We start from the raw sequence: 17406 nt of genomic DNA on the forward strand, positions 1-17406 counted from the left end.
CACGTGGCAGTCCCTGTATGAAACACTCCTACCTATTTCCATCTGTTATCCCCATCCATAAACTTGTCTAATCTTCTCTTAAAGCTCTCTAGTGTCCTAGCACTAACTACATGATTACTGAGTCCGTTCCACTCATCTACCACTCTATTTGAGAACCAATTTTTTCCTATCTCCTTCCTAAACCTAAATTTTTCAAGCTTGAACCCGTTATTTCTTGTTCTACCCTGGTTGCTGATCCTAAGAATTTTGCTTGCATCTCCCTTGCTATAACCCTTATACCACTTAGAGACTTCTATCAGGTCCCCTCTTAACCTACGTCTCTCTAGAGAATGTAAATTTAACCGCTTCAACCTCGCTTCGTAAGGAATACTCCTCATCCCCTGTATCCTTTTAGTCATTCTCCTCTGTACTGATTCTAATAGACCTATATCTTTCCTGTAATGTGGGGACCAGAACTGCACAGCGTAGTCTAGATGAGGTCTGACCAGCGCCAAGTATAACTTTAATATTACTTCCTGCCTTCTACTTTTAACACTCCTAAAAATGAATCCTAGTACCCTATTTGCCTTGTTTCTGGCTTCTATGCATTGTTTCCCTAGACGGAGTTCAGAGTTCAGAGTTCAGAGAGAGAGAGAGAGAGAGAGAGAGAGAGAGAGAGAGAGAGAGAGAGAGAGAGAGAGAGAGAGAGAGAGAGAGAGAGTCTGGTAAGTGTAGCTGAAATTGTCGAAAAACCTTAAAACTACAAAATGCCATCAGGCAATAATTGCTGCTATATAGTGATTTTATACCAAAATCATGAACACAACTGGATGAGGGCGTCATAATTTGGTACCTGCATCCGCATGATGGCCAATGCGTAGAAGGAAAAGAAAAGATTGGTATCTCGAATTTTGTGCCACAAACTTGTTGCAAAAGAAGGGTCATTATCAGCTTGACTCAATCCTCATTCACACTCCTACCCTTGCCAGCAATTGGTAAAAAAAATAAAAAAACAAGCAATATTTTAGTAATATGATATCTTTATTCAAAATAGATGAAATCAATTTTTTTCATAACTTTTTATTTATAAATTCTCTTAAATAAAAGTGCGTGGAGCGCCCTGGCAGGCCACGACGCCCCAGAAAGGCTGTCACCACGCCAACCCCGAACACCGAACTAAAACAAACTTCTAATAATTCATAATAAAAGAAATAAAAAATTCTTAAAAACAACCCACCATATGAATGACAACCTTTCCCTCCAGCAGTAGAGAACAAAGACTAGAAAAAATGGACAAGTTAATTCATAATTCATGCACATTCTTCAAAAAAATAGATAATAATAATAAAAAAAAAATAAGAAAAAAAAATTGAAAACCACAAAACTCCAACTAGTATAAAAATAATTAACGAAAAACTTCTCAACAAAATTGTTTTTTCTTTTTCTGGATGCACAGCCATGGGGGACTGAACTATGCTTGCTAGCTTAATATCACATGTACACCTTGGGGGAACACTGATTGGAAGGCACTTGATGGAAGGAGCATGACATGATGGCTCTGCACGCGTCTTAGTCCAAGGCTGACTCAACTACCATCAAGCATGCACACGCACACACACACGCACACACGAGTAATAATGCATCATGAGGTTCTCTTCATAACTAATTTTTCTAAATTAACTAATAAATTCTTACATTCCTTTAGTGACAGTAACACACATGCACACGCACATGCACACACACACCCACACACACAATGCATCATGAGGTCCTCTTCATAATACGCACATTCTTCTAAATTAACTAATAAATTCTTACATTTCTCTCTCTCTCTCTCTCACACACACACACACACACACACACACACACACACACACAGTAATAATGCACCATGATTTCCTCTTTCTATAGTACTCATTCTTCTACATTAATAGCCCAACAATCCTACACAGGTGAAAAAAATAAGAGCTGAAAAAGTTTTTTTTTGGGGGGGTAGGGGACTGAAGTTTACCCTATTTTGTCACGACACAAACACACACAAACACACACACACACACACACACACAGTAGCGAGGTTCACATGAAACCTTAAATATATATATATGTAATCTTGGCTTCCGTAAGTCAGACATGTCACGTCAGAATGGAGTTACCTATTGAAAACATGGATTGCGTCAAAGCGTACAAAAAACACAAATAAACCACGTGCTTATTCCACTAGCATGATCATCACCGTCACCTTCGTTCATCACTTACAATTTGGGGTGTACCTGCAGTGTATTCCTCTAAGTACTTCCTCCCTGTCTATCAGTAGCGTCCAAGAAAAAAAAGTTATCCTAAAGTTATCCTATAAAAATACACTTTCATGGCATTAGTTTCCTTCCGTGTATGTTCGTCCATCCCTTCCCTGCCCTTCCCTGCCCTGCCCACCCACCCTTCCCCTCCCAGTACAGTCAATGATACAGGGAGCTCTAGTAGTAGTTAGTTGTAGAAGAAGCACCACCATAGCAGCAAAAACCCCAGCAATAGTAGATATAATAGTAGTAGTAATGAAGACAACTGAATCTAATAGTAGTTGTAATGAAAGTACTAGAATGCACCACTGATGGATGAAATAGTTGTAGCAGTATGGATTTAACAGTGGTGGTTGTAGTAGTTGTAATGTTAGTAATGAAAGCACCAGTAATAAGAGTAGCAGCAGTAGTAGGATGGATGTCATAGTAGTAGTTGTAATGGGAGTAGCAATAAAAGCACAACTGAGACAAAACTAGCAAAGTAAGGAATAAACAAAACAGTCGTAGTCACAGAAGCACCAGTAGTGGATACAACAGTAGCAAAATTACACAAATTGTAGTGAAGGATGTAGTAACAGTAGAAGCACAAATAATATTAAAGTAACAGCAGTATGAATACAAGAGTAGCAGTGGTGGTAAAAAACAGCAGATGTGGAGAAGTGCGTGGATGCCTTGCCAAGTCAGTCCCAAGTGGAGGAGGAGGAGGAGGAGGTGGTGGTGGAGTCCCTGAGTGGGGAATGGTGCTCCAGTCCTCCCAATCCACTGCCTGGAGCTCCACCCAGGAACAGTGATGACTTGCTTGACAGGTCTGTGTGGGAAACAAGCACTGTGCTTTAACATGTGTTGTCAGACCTCAGTTTATTGAGAGAGAAAGGAGAGTTCTCTTAGTAGCTGCAGTTTACAATGAGAAAGATGAGGTACATTAGTACTATTACAATTGTTAAGGGTCATAGATCTAATGTTGCTTGACAGGTCTGTGTGGGAGACAAACATCACACCTTAGCATGTGTCATCAGAGCTCAACAGTTTACTGAAAGAAAGAGTTGCGTATTGATAGCTGAGCAGTTTACCAAGACAAATATGAGATATATTACAATTGTTAAGGGTTATAGATATAATGTTGCTCAACAGGTCTGTGTGGGAGACACAAACATGATGCCTCCAGTGTGTCTGGATGGCTGAACAATTTAGTTTATTGAGAGAAAGAGTAGATACAAGTATTTAGACATTAAAATTTTCAAGTCTTAAATGTACATAGATGGTGCTACACAGAGACAATGGAAATAAATTATTAAGCTGAAGAGTGTATAAAGACCTTTACACTACACTACACTACACACTACACTACACTACACACACATGCTAGTAATAATGTATCATGAGGTCCTCTTCATAATACACTCACTTCTAAATTAAATGATAAATTGTTACATTTCTTTAGTACCAGGCACACGCATATGTGTGCACACACAAATCAACACTAAGAGGTCACAGGAGAGAGAGAGAGAGAGAGAGAGAGAGAGAGAGAGAGAGAGAGAGAGAGAGAGAGAGAGAGAGAGAGAGAGAGAGAGAGAGAGAGAGAGAGAGAGAGAGAGAGAGAGAGAGAGAGAGAGAGAGAGAGAGAGAGAGAGAGAGAGAGAGAGAGAGAGAGAGAGAGAGAAAGGGGGGGGGATAGTTTTCCTGATGGAGCAATCAGCCAATGGTATGCACCAACTTACCAGACTGTGTTTGCAAGGAGCATACAAGTATGACAAATTAACTTTAAAAGATGAGAGATTAATGAGCTTAACTTTATCCAGTAAAAGTCAGTTACCCAACTTAGAGGAAGAAGAGATATGATAATGCTTCACAAATATGCAACACAGAAAGAAAAAGATGATGCTTCAAAAATATTCAACACAAAGAAAAAGAATCAGGAAGAAATATATTGGTTCACAAATATGCAACACAGAAAGGATAAGAAAGATTAAGATATAATAATGGGTCATAAATATGCAATGCAGAAAGACAAGTTGGCCATAGATAACCTGCCAACCAGGAAACCTGATACCAAAAGATAAACAATCATGGAAACTCGGTATCAAAAGGGAACAGTGATACACTTGATAAAAGACAAGATAAGGATGTACAATAACAAACAAACCTTGAAAGAGCAATAAATCGGAACACTGCATTACTAGGTGTATTTACCTAGTTGTGTTGTACAGGGCACAAGCCAAAGTTCATTTTGTTTATCTCCATAATCATATTTATCAAGTTTCTCTTCAAACATGTGTACACTGCTTACCACAACCACCTCTTCCTCCAAATCATTCCACATTTTAACAGTTCTATATGGAATGCTGTATTTCTTGGTCACTCAAACATCCACTCTTCTTTATTTTCTTGCCATGCCCCCTCATCTGTCTCTCTCCATCCTCAATCTGTGGTACCAAGTCATTTCTCTCTATTCTTTCTATATTGTTTACTAATTTGTACTTTGTTATCAGGTCTCCTCTTTCTCTTCTCTCTTGTAGTGTTGGTAAACCCATCTCTTCAAGACTTTCTTCATAGCTTAAGTCTTTCAATTCTGGTACCATATCCACCTCTATCCTCTGTATTCTTTCCAGCTTCCATACATCTTTTTCCTATGTGGAGCCCAAACTACTGCAGTGTATTCCAATTTAGGCTGTATCATGCTTGTTATAATTTTCATCATTTCTTTATCTAAACATTTAAATGTTACCTTAATGTTTGTTAACAAGCTGTATGGAAAGCTGAATATTCCTTTTATGTGCCTTTCAGGTGATAGTGTGTCCTGAATGATTACTGTCAAATATTTTTCTTCATTACTTTTCATTATCATTTTTCCTCCCACTTTGTACATCCATGAAGGTCTCTTTTTAACTTTTTCCTATTTCCAACATATGGCATTTTCTAGCATTAAATTCTATTTTCCATCTTTGGCTCCATGCAAGTATCTTTGTAACTCCTTGCAGTCATTTTCATCCTTTATTATTTTCATTATTTTTGCATCATCAGCTAAAAAGGTTTATATAACTATTTAGATTTTGTCATATCATTTACATGTATTTAAAACATAATTAGGTGCTAACACAGATCCTTGCGGTACACCACTTGTCACTCAGCACAAACTTGATTTAGTGTCTCTGATTACTGTTCTCATTTCCTTCCCTTATAAATAATCCTCCATCCATCTCAATGTTGCTCCCTTTAGTCCTCCTCCATTCTCTAGCTTCCACATAAGGGAACTTTATAAAATACTTTTATTAGATTCAGGTATACAACATCAACCCATCCATCCCTCTCTTGCACTCCATCTAATACTCTTGTATAAAAGCTCAGATTTGTGACAGGATCTCCCTTTCCTGAATCCAAATTGCTTTCCTGTAATTATCTTTTCATCTTCTAAATATTGCACCCATCTACCTTTAATTACTATTTCACAGAGCTTGCTTACAATACTTGTTAGTGACACTGGTCTGTAATTTAGTGGTTCCAATTTACTTCCCCCTTTGCATATTGGCACCCTGTTGGCTCTTTTCCATTCTCTTGGTGCTTTTCCTTTTCTCTGCAAGCTGTTAATGATATCCCATTTGGGTTCTTCCATTTGTTCTCTCTGCTTTCTTGTAATATCCATCCATTTACTTGATCTGGTCCCATAGCTTTCCTAACATCCAACACTTCCAGCAGTTTCTTGATTTCTTGTCTCTTTATTTGTATCTCCTGTATTCCTTCATTCTGTGATACTACTTTGTGCCACAAAATCAGTTTCCGTTGTAAACACAGATTGAAAACCCTCATTCATCAGTCCCTTCATCTTCTAAGTAGATTCATAAGTTCTTTTTTTTTTTACTTGTTTATGTCATCCCTATGTTTCATTTTTCCATTTACATATCTGCAGAAGATTTTGGGCTCTTCCTTGCATTTTCTTGCTAAGTCACTTTCAAAATTTCTTTCTTCTCTTCTTATTATGCCAAATTAATTTCTTGCCTTCCTCTATTCTTCCCTAGTATTTCTGATCAGATTTCTCATCACTTTCCTTCATGTCCTGTCCTTTTTCTTTTTTGCTTCCACACACCTGGCATTATACCATTCAAGCTTCCCAATTTTTACTTTATGACTTGGCACAAACTTTTGCACCCCCTCTCTATACTTGCTCAAAAATATCTTGTATTTTCTTGAACTACTTTATCTTCAAATAACTCTTTCCACTTATTTTTTCCATAAAATTTATTAAGCTCTGCAAAGTTTCCCTTAGCATAGTCCTGTCTCCCACTTCTAAATTATTCATTCCTGTGCAACATTGCTTCCTCCTGTAATACTATTTATACTGTCACATGATCACTTCTTCCTATTGGACTTAGGCAATGTGTGTGTGTGTGTGTGTGTGTGTGTGTGTGTGTGTGTGTGTGTGTGTGTGTGTGTGTGTGTGTGTGTGTGTGTGTGTGTGTGTGTGTGTGTGTGTGTGTGTGTGTGTATTTAACTAGTTGTGGTTTATGTAAGTGGAGTAATCTCATAGTATCCTGTCTCTATATCTATCCAGTTTAGTCTTAAAAGCATGGACAGTTTGGCATTGACAATGTCTTCACTGAGTTCATTCCATTTGTTCACAATTCTGTGAGAAAAACTGTACTTCTTGATGTTACTTCTACAGTTGACTTTCTTCAACTTCTTACTGTGTCCCCTTATACTCTGTGTCTAAATTTATAAAACATTCTTTGTCCACATTTTCCATACCATTTATCATTCTATAGATGTTTATTAAATCCCCCCCCCTATCTCTCTCTCCTATTTTCAAGGGTAGAAATTTCCAACATTCTTAATCTCTCTTCATAGGTTGAATTACTCAACTCTGGAACCATCTTAGTGACTGCTCTTTGTACTCTTTCCAGTTTCATAATTTTCCTCCTTGTATGAGATCACACCACTGCCGCACATTCCAATCTTGGTCTTATCCCGGAAATCAACAACTTTTTATCATCCCTTCATTCAAATATGAGAATGCCATTCTTACTCTTTTTAACAAATTCATCACCTCTCCAGTAATTTTATCAATGTGTCTGTCCAGAGTCAAATTTTCAGTAACCGTTACTCCCAAATCCATTTCTTCTTTTGATTTCTTCAACTTCACACCTTTCATCTCAATGATATTGTATTCTCATAAAGATACTGTATTCTATTTTACTCCATTACTTTACATTTACTTAAATTGAATTCTGTCTGCCAAGATTTACTCCATCTATTTATCTTATTTAAATCATCTTGCAGTATCATACAGTCATTTACATTTTCTATCCTTCTCATCAGCTTAGCATCATCTGCAGGTAAATTCATATAACTATCTGTTTCTTCATTCAAGTCATTTACATATATCACAAACATTATTGGTCTCAACACTGACCCCTGTGGGACACCACTAGCTACTTTCAGCCAAGATGAAAGTATTACAGTTCTCATCTTGTTCTCATCTCTCTATCATCCAGATAATCATCCATCCACTCCAGCAGTCTTCCTCCAATTCTTCCATAATTTTTTACCTTCCGTAGCAATCTTCAGTAAGGTACTTTGTCGAAAGCCTTTTTCAAGTCTAAGTAGCCACCATCTACCCATCCGTCTCTCTTCTGCATTTAACTTACAATTTCTAGCATTTTTGCACTGAGCTTTGGATTTTGTATTGAGTCATTCCTTACCCATTCTACATCTTGCTCCTCCTCTAGGTACAAATTTCTCCACAGCAGTATTATATATCCTTATAAATTCATCCCAATTTTCCTTAACATCTGCATGTTCGAAGTCTTTCCAGTCCATGGCAACAAAGTACATTTTTTAAAAAACCAGCTTTACTATATTTAAACCTTCTTACCCTATAATTTTCATCAATGATTACGTTTTCATTTTTCAAATTAATTTCCATCAACACATGATCACTTTTACCTAGAAGGCTATCATAGTGTATAGTTTCAGTAATTTCCATGTCATTGGTAAACACTAAATCAATTTTTGATGGTTTATCTCTTCCACTAAATCTGGTATCACAGTCAACCCATTGAGTCAAGTTTTCCACCATCCAGTTTAATAGTCTATAAACTATGTCTATGAACTCTCACTTCCAGTAGTTGTCAATGTCTCCCAATTTATCTCCTTACAGTTAAAATTACCAACAATATCACTACTTTCCATCACTATCTTTTCAAGACCTTTTATAACACATCTACCAACATCTCTTCATGCTCTTCTTTTCACCAAGCACTGGTCATAGGTGGCACATACACTCCTGCATAATTCATTATCCTTCCATTTCCACTTCTAATCATCACTTGTAGAATTTCAGACTTGTCTTCACTTTTTATTACCTTCTCCACTTTAACACAGTGTGTGTGTGTGTGTGTGTGTGTGTGTGTGTGTGTGTGTGTGTGTGTGTGTGTGTGTTTACCTATTTTACCTAGTTGTGCTTTATGGTAAAAGAGCTATGCTCATGCTGTCCCATCTCCATATCTTTTAATATCCAATTTAGCCTTGAATCCATGTATACTTTATGCATTTACTATCTCCTCATCCAGACTGTCCCATACATCAATACTTCTATCTGGGAAACTATACTTTTTGACTTCTCTTCTACAAGCACTCCTCTTCAGCCCCTTTCCATGTCTTCTAGTGTCCCGTGGATCCCAGACCATTAAGTCACTCCAGTCCACCTCCTCTACTCCCTCATAAGCTTTATGTATCGCAATCAAGTCTCCCTTTTCTCTCCTCTTTTCCAACATTGGTAGATGTATCCTTGCCAGTCTCTCTTCATACGACAAGTCCCTGATACTTGGTACCATCTTCGTAGCTGCTGTCAGAACTCTTTTCAACTTCTTTATATCCTTTTTCTTGTATGGTGACCACACTACTGCTGCATATTCTAGCCTAGGTCTTATCAGCAACACGATCATCTTCCTGACCATCTCTTCATCCATACATGCAAAGGCCTGCCTTATTCTTCTCAGCAGTTATAGGTTTCTCCTGTAATTTTGCTAATGTATCTCTCCGGGGTCAGGTTCCTTGTCACTGTAACACCGAGATCCTTTTCCTCTTTTGCTCCACTCAACCTTACACCATTCAACACATAATTTCCTTTTACTCTTCTTGTACTTTTTCCAAATTCTATTACTTTACACTTCTTTAAATTAAATTCCATTTCCCATCTATAACTCCACTCTGATATCTTGTTCAGGTCTTCTTGTAACGTTCCACAGTCCTCTGCACTCTCAACTTTCTTCAGCAACTTTGCATCATCCACAAAAAGGCTCATGTAGCTGTTCACACTCTCCGTCATATCATTTATATAGACTGCAAACATGATTGGTGCAAGTACTGAGCCTTGGGGTACTCCATTTATGACTTCCCTACATGATAGTTTTTGATCTTTCACCATCGTTCTCATTTCTCTATTTGTCAAGAAATTTTCCATCCATCTCAGCAGGCCCCCCCCTTAGCCCACCATTATGCTTCAACTTCCACAACAATTTTCTGTGTGGCACTTTATCAAAGGCCTTCTTCAGGTCTAAATAAACACAATCAGCCCATCCATCTCTTTCTTGCATTATATCCACCACTCTAGAACAAAAACTCAATAAGTTTGTAACACATGATCTCCCTCTCCTAAATCCAAATTATTACTTTATTATCACTTCATTTCCTTCCAGGTACTACATCCATTTATCCTTCACGAATCTTTCACACATTTTGCACACCACACTTGTTAGTTTGAGACACAGGTCTATAGTTTAAGGGCTCCTCTTTACTACCACCTTTGTATATTGGCACTATGTTGGCTCTCTTCCATTCAATTGAGACTCTGCTTTCGATTAGGGAGCTTTCAATAATATTATGTATTACCCATGTCAACTGCTGATTGCACTCTTTTAGTATCCATCCTGACACTCCATCAGGTCCAGGGGCCTTCCTAACATCTAGTCCCTCCATCTGTTTCTGGACATCCTCTTCAGTCACTTGGATTTCCCCCAGACCCATTTCTTCACTCATCTCACTCTGCCACACAAATGTTTTCTCTTTTGTGAATACCGATTGAAAACTCCTGTTCATTATCTCTGCCAATTCAGCCAGATCCTCACACATTTGACCATTCACCTTCAATCTGCTTATTCCTTCTCTATTTTTCATTTTGCTGTTCGCATATCTGAAGAATAGTTTTGGTTCCTCTTTGCATTTGTCCATAACATCTTTCTCATAACTTTCCCTTTCTTCTCTAATAACCTTACATATTCATTTCTTGTAGTTGTGTATTTTTTGCCATAGCTCCTGCGTATTTTTCCTTCGCCATCTATTCCATGCCATTTCCCTCTCCTCCCTAGCTATTTCACATCTTCTATTATACCAGTCATTGTTATATCTTCTCTTTGTCTCTACTTTCGGTACATATCTTTTCACTCCCTCTTCATAAATATTGATGAAAGCTTCCCACTTCTTTTGCACATTACTTGCTGTGATAAGTGTACTCCAGTCTGCTTCACCAAAATATCTCATCTGTTCAAAATTTGACTTACTATAATTATATCTTTCACCTTTATAATCTTCACATCTACTTTCCTCTCTTTTTTCTTTAATACAACACCTTATTATGACATGGTCACTTTTTCCTAGTGGACAATTATAATTCACGTCTTCTATAATATCTGCTTCTTTTGATAATACCAAATCAAGTCTTGATGACTTCTCTCCTCCTCTATATCTAGTGTTTTCCTCAACCCACTGTGTCATAATATTGTTCATTGCCAGTTTCAGAACCTTATTTCCCCACGAGTCTTCTCTTGTGTTCCACTCCTCCCAATTTCTCTCTTTACAATTAGAATCTCCCATTATAACAATTTTGTTGTTTTCTTTAATTTTCTTTACAAGCCATTCTTTTGCCTCACTCAGCAATAGTTCATGCTCTTGTCTATTCCAGGCCTTTGTTTTTGGTGGGACATACACCGTTGTGACATATCGTCTTCCTCTTCTTCCATTTATTAGTTTTAAGTTTAGGCCTTCCACCAAGCAAGGAGGAGGCAGTAGACACCTGCCGAAACGATAATTACTCCCAGTGAGGTCTAAAGCACTGTTCAGGGGGTGCTGTGAATTTATCATTAAACCCAGCTGTGACCTCACTGAACGTTTCCCTTTGTGTCTCACAACACAAGGGGGCAGTCACAGCCTGCCCTCTAAAAACAACTCTCTTCCTCCACACAAAACTACAAGCACCTAATAACACCCACACCCTTCACTCAAAAATTTTTAAATCATCATGGCGACTCCTACACCAGCCTCGGAGTCCCCATCTGGGGACGGGACCATAAATGTCTCCAGGTCGGACTGTCTTTCTGTCGACGACCCTAAGTGTCTTGACACCCCCCTCAACTTTTTCTTCATTAACTTCTGCAACATTCGCAGTCTAAGATCTAATTTTCAATCAGTAGAACACCACCTCTCCTCTTCTAAACCTCATCTTCTTTTCCTCACCGAAACTCAGGTGTCTGAGGCAACTGACAGTAGCCCCTTTTCAGTTCCCTCCTACTTTCTCTATCCTCATTTTCAATCCAAAGCTGGATGCTGCGTTTATGTGCGCAATGACTTAACCTGCTCTCGTGCCCATGCTCTTGAATCTTCCGAGTTTTCCACCATCTGGCTACGACTACAGAGTCACTCTCATACTAAATTTATCTGTGCTGTATACCTCTCACCTAACTCCTCTGACTATAAGAAATTCTTTGACTACTTAACTTCCAAAGTGGAGCACATTCTGACCCTCTTCCCTTTTGCAGAGATCTCCATTCTTTTGTCTTCAATGTTCACCACCAGCTTTGGCTTTCCTCTCCCTTCACTGACCATCCTGGTGAACTAGCATACAACTTTGTTATCCTCCATGACCTAGAGCAATTGGTGCAACACCCTACTCGTATTCCTGACCGTCTTAGAGATACGCCCAACATTCTTGACCTTTTCCTGACCTCTAATCCTTCTGCTTATGCTGTCACCCTTTCTTCTCTGTTGGGCTCCTCCGATCACAATCTCATATCTTTATCTTGTCCTATCACTCTAATCCCTCCTCAGGATCCCCCTAAGCGAAGGTGCCTCTGGCGTTTTGCCTCTGCTAGTTGGGGGGACCTGAGGAGGTATTTTGCTGATTTTCCTTGGAATGACTACTGCTTCCGTGTCAGAGACCCGTCTTTGTGTGCTGAGCGCATAACAGAGGTGATAGTGTCTGGCATGGAGGCATACATTCCTCACTCTTTTTCTCGTCCTAAACCTTCTAAACCTTGGTTTAACACAGCTTGTTCTCGTGCTATACATGATAGAGAGGTGGCCCACAAAAGGTACTTAAGCCTTCCATCACCAGAATCTCATGCACTTTATATTTCTGCCCAGAATCATGCCAAGTCTGTTCTCCAACTAGCCAAAAACTCCTTCATTAACAGAAAATGTCAAAACCTTTCAAGATCTAACTCCCCTCGTGATTTCTGGCATCTGGCCAAAAATATCTCCAATAACTTTGCTTCTTCTTCTTTCCCTCCTCTATCTCAACCAGATGGCACCATTGCTATCACATCTATTTCTAAAGCTGAACTCTTTGCTCAAACCTTTGCTTAAAACTCTACCTTGGATGATTCTGGGCTTGTTCCTCCCTCTCCTCCACCCTCTGACTACTTCATGCCACGTATTAAAATTCTTCGCAATGATGTTTTCCATGCCCTCGCTGGCCTAAACCCTCGGAAGGCTTATGGACCTGATGGGGTCCCTCCTATTGTTCTCCGAAACTGTGCCTCCGTGCTTGCACCTTGCCTAGTCAAACTCTTTCAGCTCTGTCTGTCAACATCTACCTTTCCTTCTTGCTGGAAGTTTGCCTACATTCAACCTGTTCCTAAAAAGGGTGACCGTTCTAATCCCTCAAACTACCGTCCTATTGCTTTAATTTCCTGCCTATCTAAAGTTTTTGAATCTATCCTCAACAGGAAGATTCTTAAACATCTATCAATTCACAACCTTCTATCTGATTGCCAGTATGGGTTCCGTCAAGGCCGCTCTACTGGAGATCTTCTGGCTTTCCTTACTGAGTCTTGGTCATCCTCTTTTAGAGATTTTGGTGAAACTTTTGCTGTTGCCTTGGACATATCAAAAGCTTTTGATAGAGTCTGGCACAAAGCTTTGATTTCCAAACTACCCTCCTACGGTTTCTATCCTTCTCTCTGTAACTTCATCTCAAGTTTCCTTTCTGACCGTTCTATTGCTGCTGTAGTAGACGGTCACTGTTCTTCTCCTAAATCTGTCCTGTCACCCACTCTCTTCTTATTATTCATTAATGATCTTCTAAACCAAACTTCTTGTCCTATCCACTCCTACGCTGATGATACCACCCTGCACTTTTCCACGTCTTTTCATAGACGTCCAACCCTTCAGGAGGTAAACATATCACGCAGGGAGGCCACAGAACGCCTGACTTCTGATCTTTCTAAAATTTCTGATTGGGGCAGAGCAAACTTGGTATTGTTCAATGCCTCAAAAACTCAATTCCTCCATCTATCAACTCGACACAACTTTCCAGACAACTATCCCCTCTTCTTCAATGACACTCAACTGTCCCCCTCTTCTACACTGAACATCCTCGGTCTGTCCTTTACTTATAATCTGAACTGGAAACTTCACATCTCATCTCTAGCTAAAACAGCTTCTATGAAGTTAGGTGTTCTGAGACGTCTCCGCCAGTTTTTCTCACCCCCCCAGCTGCTAACTCTGTACAAGGGCCTTATCCGTCCATGTATGGAGTATGCTTCACATGTCTGGGGGGGTTCCACTCATACTGCTCTTCTAGACAGGGTGAAATCAAAAGCTTTTCGTCTCATCAACTCCTCTCCTCTAACTGACTGTCTTCAGCCTCTCTCTCACTGCCGCAATGTTGCATATCTAGCTGTCTTCTACCACTATTTTCATGCTAACTGCTCTTCTGATCTTGCTAACTGCATGCTTCCCCTCCTTCCGTGGCCTCGCTGCACAAGACTTTCTTCTTTCTCTCACCCCTATTCTGTCCACCTCTCTAATGCAAGAGTTAACCAGTATTCTCGATCATTCATTCCTTTCTCTGGTAAACTCTGGAACTCCCTGCCTGCTTCTGTATTTCCACCTTCCTATGACTTGAATTCCTTCAAGAGGGAGGTTTCAAGACACTTATCCATCAATTTTTGCCCACTGCTTTGACCCTTTTATGGGACTGGCATTTCAGTGGGCATTTTTTTTATTAGACTTTTGTTGCCCTTGGCCAGTGCCCTTCCTACATAAAAAAAAAAAAAAAGCCTTCTGCCTTTTCCACACTCTCCATCCTGATACCCTTTTTAACAAGCATTATCACTCTACCTCCTCCTTTTCCACATCTGTTTCTTATGCACATATTGTACTTTTCCCCTCCTAAATTTGTTGTCTCTGAATCTCTTAGTTTAGTTTCTACCATTGTCATGATGTCTGGTTCATTTGCTTATAAATTCATTCACTTCATCCATCACTGAAACTAAACCATCCACATTAGTGTATGCCACTGTCCATGTCCCTCCCTCTCTTACAGCTGTGACTCTGCACCCTTCACTCTTCGCATGTACCACTTCCTCAACCTTAGGTCCATTACCCTTCAGAAAAAAAGTTCCCTTTCCTCTTGTGTTCTCTGTTCGTTCCTTTCTTTTGCTTCACTTCTTAATTCATTAAATTTCTTCCTCATTCACTTCTCTTCTAATCCAGACTTGTTTAAACTCGTTACTTTTGGCCACCTTCCACGCATTTACCAATGTTTCTTCAGCTGCTGTTTGGGATTTTAGTTTGATTTTCAATGGTCTACTTTTTCCTTGATCATATTTTCCAATCCTGTACACCTCTATTTCATCTTCCAGCTTTGTATCCCCTTCATTTACCACATTCAGTGATTCTGCTTCTCTTTTATACCAATTCTTTATCTCACTTTCTTCCAGGCCAAAGATCATTACACCCTTCTTTTTATCTACAGTCTCTTACCAGGTTTTCCTTTTCCTTTATTACCTTTATAACCTCTTAAGTCAAGTCTTCTTTACTCCTTTGGTCCTTCACTACTTCTGTATAACTGACTTTTTTCTCCAACTCCTCACATTTATTTACGGATCTTCCTGCCATTTCCTTAACTTGTTCTTGGCTCTCCTTAATTTGCTTATCCCTGTTTTTGTCTTGGACTTCAATCTTTTTCATCCTTTCCTCCAGCACATTCATTTGTATTTCTCTAGCCTTCATCATTTTATCCATCATTCCCATTTTCACATCCAGTATTCATTTGTATTTCTCTAGCCTTCATCATTTTATCCATCATTCCCATTTTCACATCCAGTATTCTGCAGCACTTTCTCTTCATTTTCTAATTCCTTTCTTAGTGTATTATTTTCTTGTCCCAACCTCCCATTTCTTACTTCTAGGTCTCACATATCTAGGTCTCACCTTCTCACATATCTCTTAAACCTTCATGGTTAATTTCATGGTTAATTTCCTTGCATTCAGTTTCTCCTGCAATTGGCCATCATCCTCTGCAAATCCACTAAAATCCAAGACTCCTCTTCCTGTGGGTGTTCTACTGGCTGCCATGATCACCTGTCCAACACAAACAAACCTTTCGGCTCTTGTTACAGACGCCAAAAATTACAGTTTCCCACCTCTTTCAAATTATTTCCTTTCCTTTCAATTTTCTTACAAAATTTAACTTGGGACAGCAATGAGTCATAAAACTTTCAACCAGCACAACAACTAGGTAGTATCCCTGTTGTCCATGAGCTCCTGTTGTACGTCCGTTCACTAAGATAGTAAAGTGTGTGTGTGTGTGTGTGTGTGTGTGTGTGTGTGTGTGTGTGTGTGTGTGTGTGTGTGTGTGTGTGTGTGTGTGTGTGTGTGTGTGTGTGTGTGTGTGTGTGTTTACCTAGTTGTGGTTTACGGAAGGGGAGTAGTCTCATAGTATCCCATCTCTATATCTATCTAGTTTGGTCCTAAAAGCACTGACAGTTTGGGCATTTATGTCATCACCGATTCATTTCATTTGTTCACACTTCTGTGAGGAAAACTATACTTCTTAATGTCTCTTCTACAGTTAACTTTCTTCAACTTCTTATTGTGTCCCCTTGTACTGTGTGTTTAGATTTATAAAACCTTCCTTGTCCACATTTTCCATACCATTCATCATTCTATAAATATTTATTCTCTCTCTCTCTCTCTCTCTCTCTCTCTCTCTCTCTCTCTCTCTCTCTCTCTCTCTCTCTCTCTCTCTCTCTCTCTCTCTCTCTCTTTTCAAGGGTAGTAATTTCCAACATTCTTAATCTCTCTTCATAGGTTGATTTACTCAACTCCAGAACCATCTTAGTGACTGCTCTTTGTACTCTTTCTAATTTTATAATATTCCTCTTTGTATGACGAGACCACGCCACTGCCACATATTCCAATCTTGGTCTTATCATGGAAATCAACAACAACTTTGTAATTTATCTATCCAAATATGAGAATGCCATTCTTACTGTGTGTGTGTGTGTGTGTGTGTGTGTGTGTGTGTGTGTGTGTGTGTGTGTGTGTGTGTGTGTGTGTGTGTGTGTGTGTGTGTGTGTGTGTTGGTTATAAGACTACAAATTTCAAGCTTGATTCAATCCTTTAAAATAAGACAGGTTCTAAGACTACAAATTTCAAGCTTGATTCAATCCTTTAAAATAAGACAAAGAAAATACACACACTCAAAAGATTAATTTCACTTGGTTTTGGCAGCAAACGAAATATTCATTTCACTTGGTTTTGGCAGCAAACGAAATATTCATTTCACTTGGTTTTGGCAGCAAACGAAATATAAGACATAGATGAACAGTGGAACAGAAGCTCAGGAATCAAACTGAGACATGGAAAGGAAATCTTGGAAAGCTGTGGGAAGATAAGGAAATGTGGTGGTTCAACAAGGAAAAGCAAAGAGCAACAAAACAGAAAAAAGAAAGTTAAGAAGTTGGAGAAAACTCAACAGGAAGAGGATCAGATGGCCTATAAAGAAAGGAACAAGGAAGCAAAGGCAACTGTGGCCACAGCAGAAGATAAAACCCACAAGCAACTTTATCAAGACCCA

At 39.1% G+C, this 17406-nt stretch overlaps 1 protein-coding gene across 6 annotated transcripts in view; it reads right to left on the reverse strand.

The window, feature by feature from the left end:
* Nucleotides 1-1001: 1001 nt before the first annotated feature.
* The window catches only part of LOC135092777 (protein bicaudal C homolog 1-B-like), a 96924-nt gene continuing 80519 nt past the window's right edge, over nucleotides 1002-17406 (reverse strand). For 5 of the 6 annotated variants that reach the window (XM_063991455.1, XM_063991453.1, XM_063991456.1 and 2 more), the window contains one exon: nucleotides 1002-3081. In XM_063991455.1, coding sequence (XP_063847525.1) covers nucleotides 2954-3081 — 128 coding nt within the window. In that variant the 3' untranslated portion in view covers nucleotides 1002-2953. Of the gene's footprint in view, nucleotides 3082-3116; nucleotides 3248-17406 lie in introns of those variants that run through there. The other variant, XM_063991454.1, reaches the window with a different exon arrangement.

This window comes from Scylla paramamosain, chromosome 41 (genome assembly GCF_035594125.1).
Source record: "Scylla paramamosain isolate STU-SP2022 chromosome 41, ASM3559412v1, whole genome shotgun sequence".
Classification (NCBI taxonomy): Eukaryota; Metazoa; Arthropoda; class Malacostraca; order Decapoda; family Portunidae; genus Scylla; species Scylla paramamosain.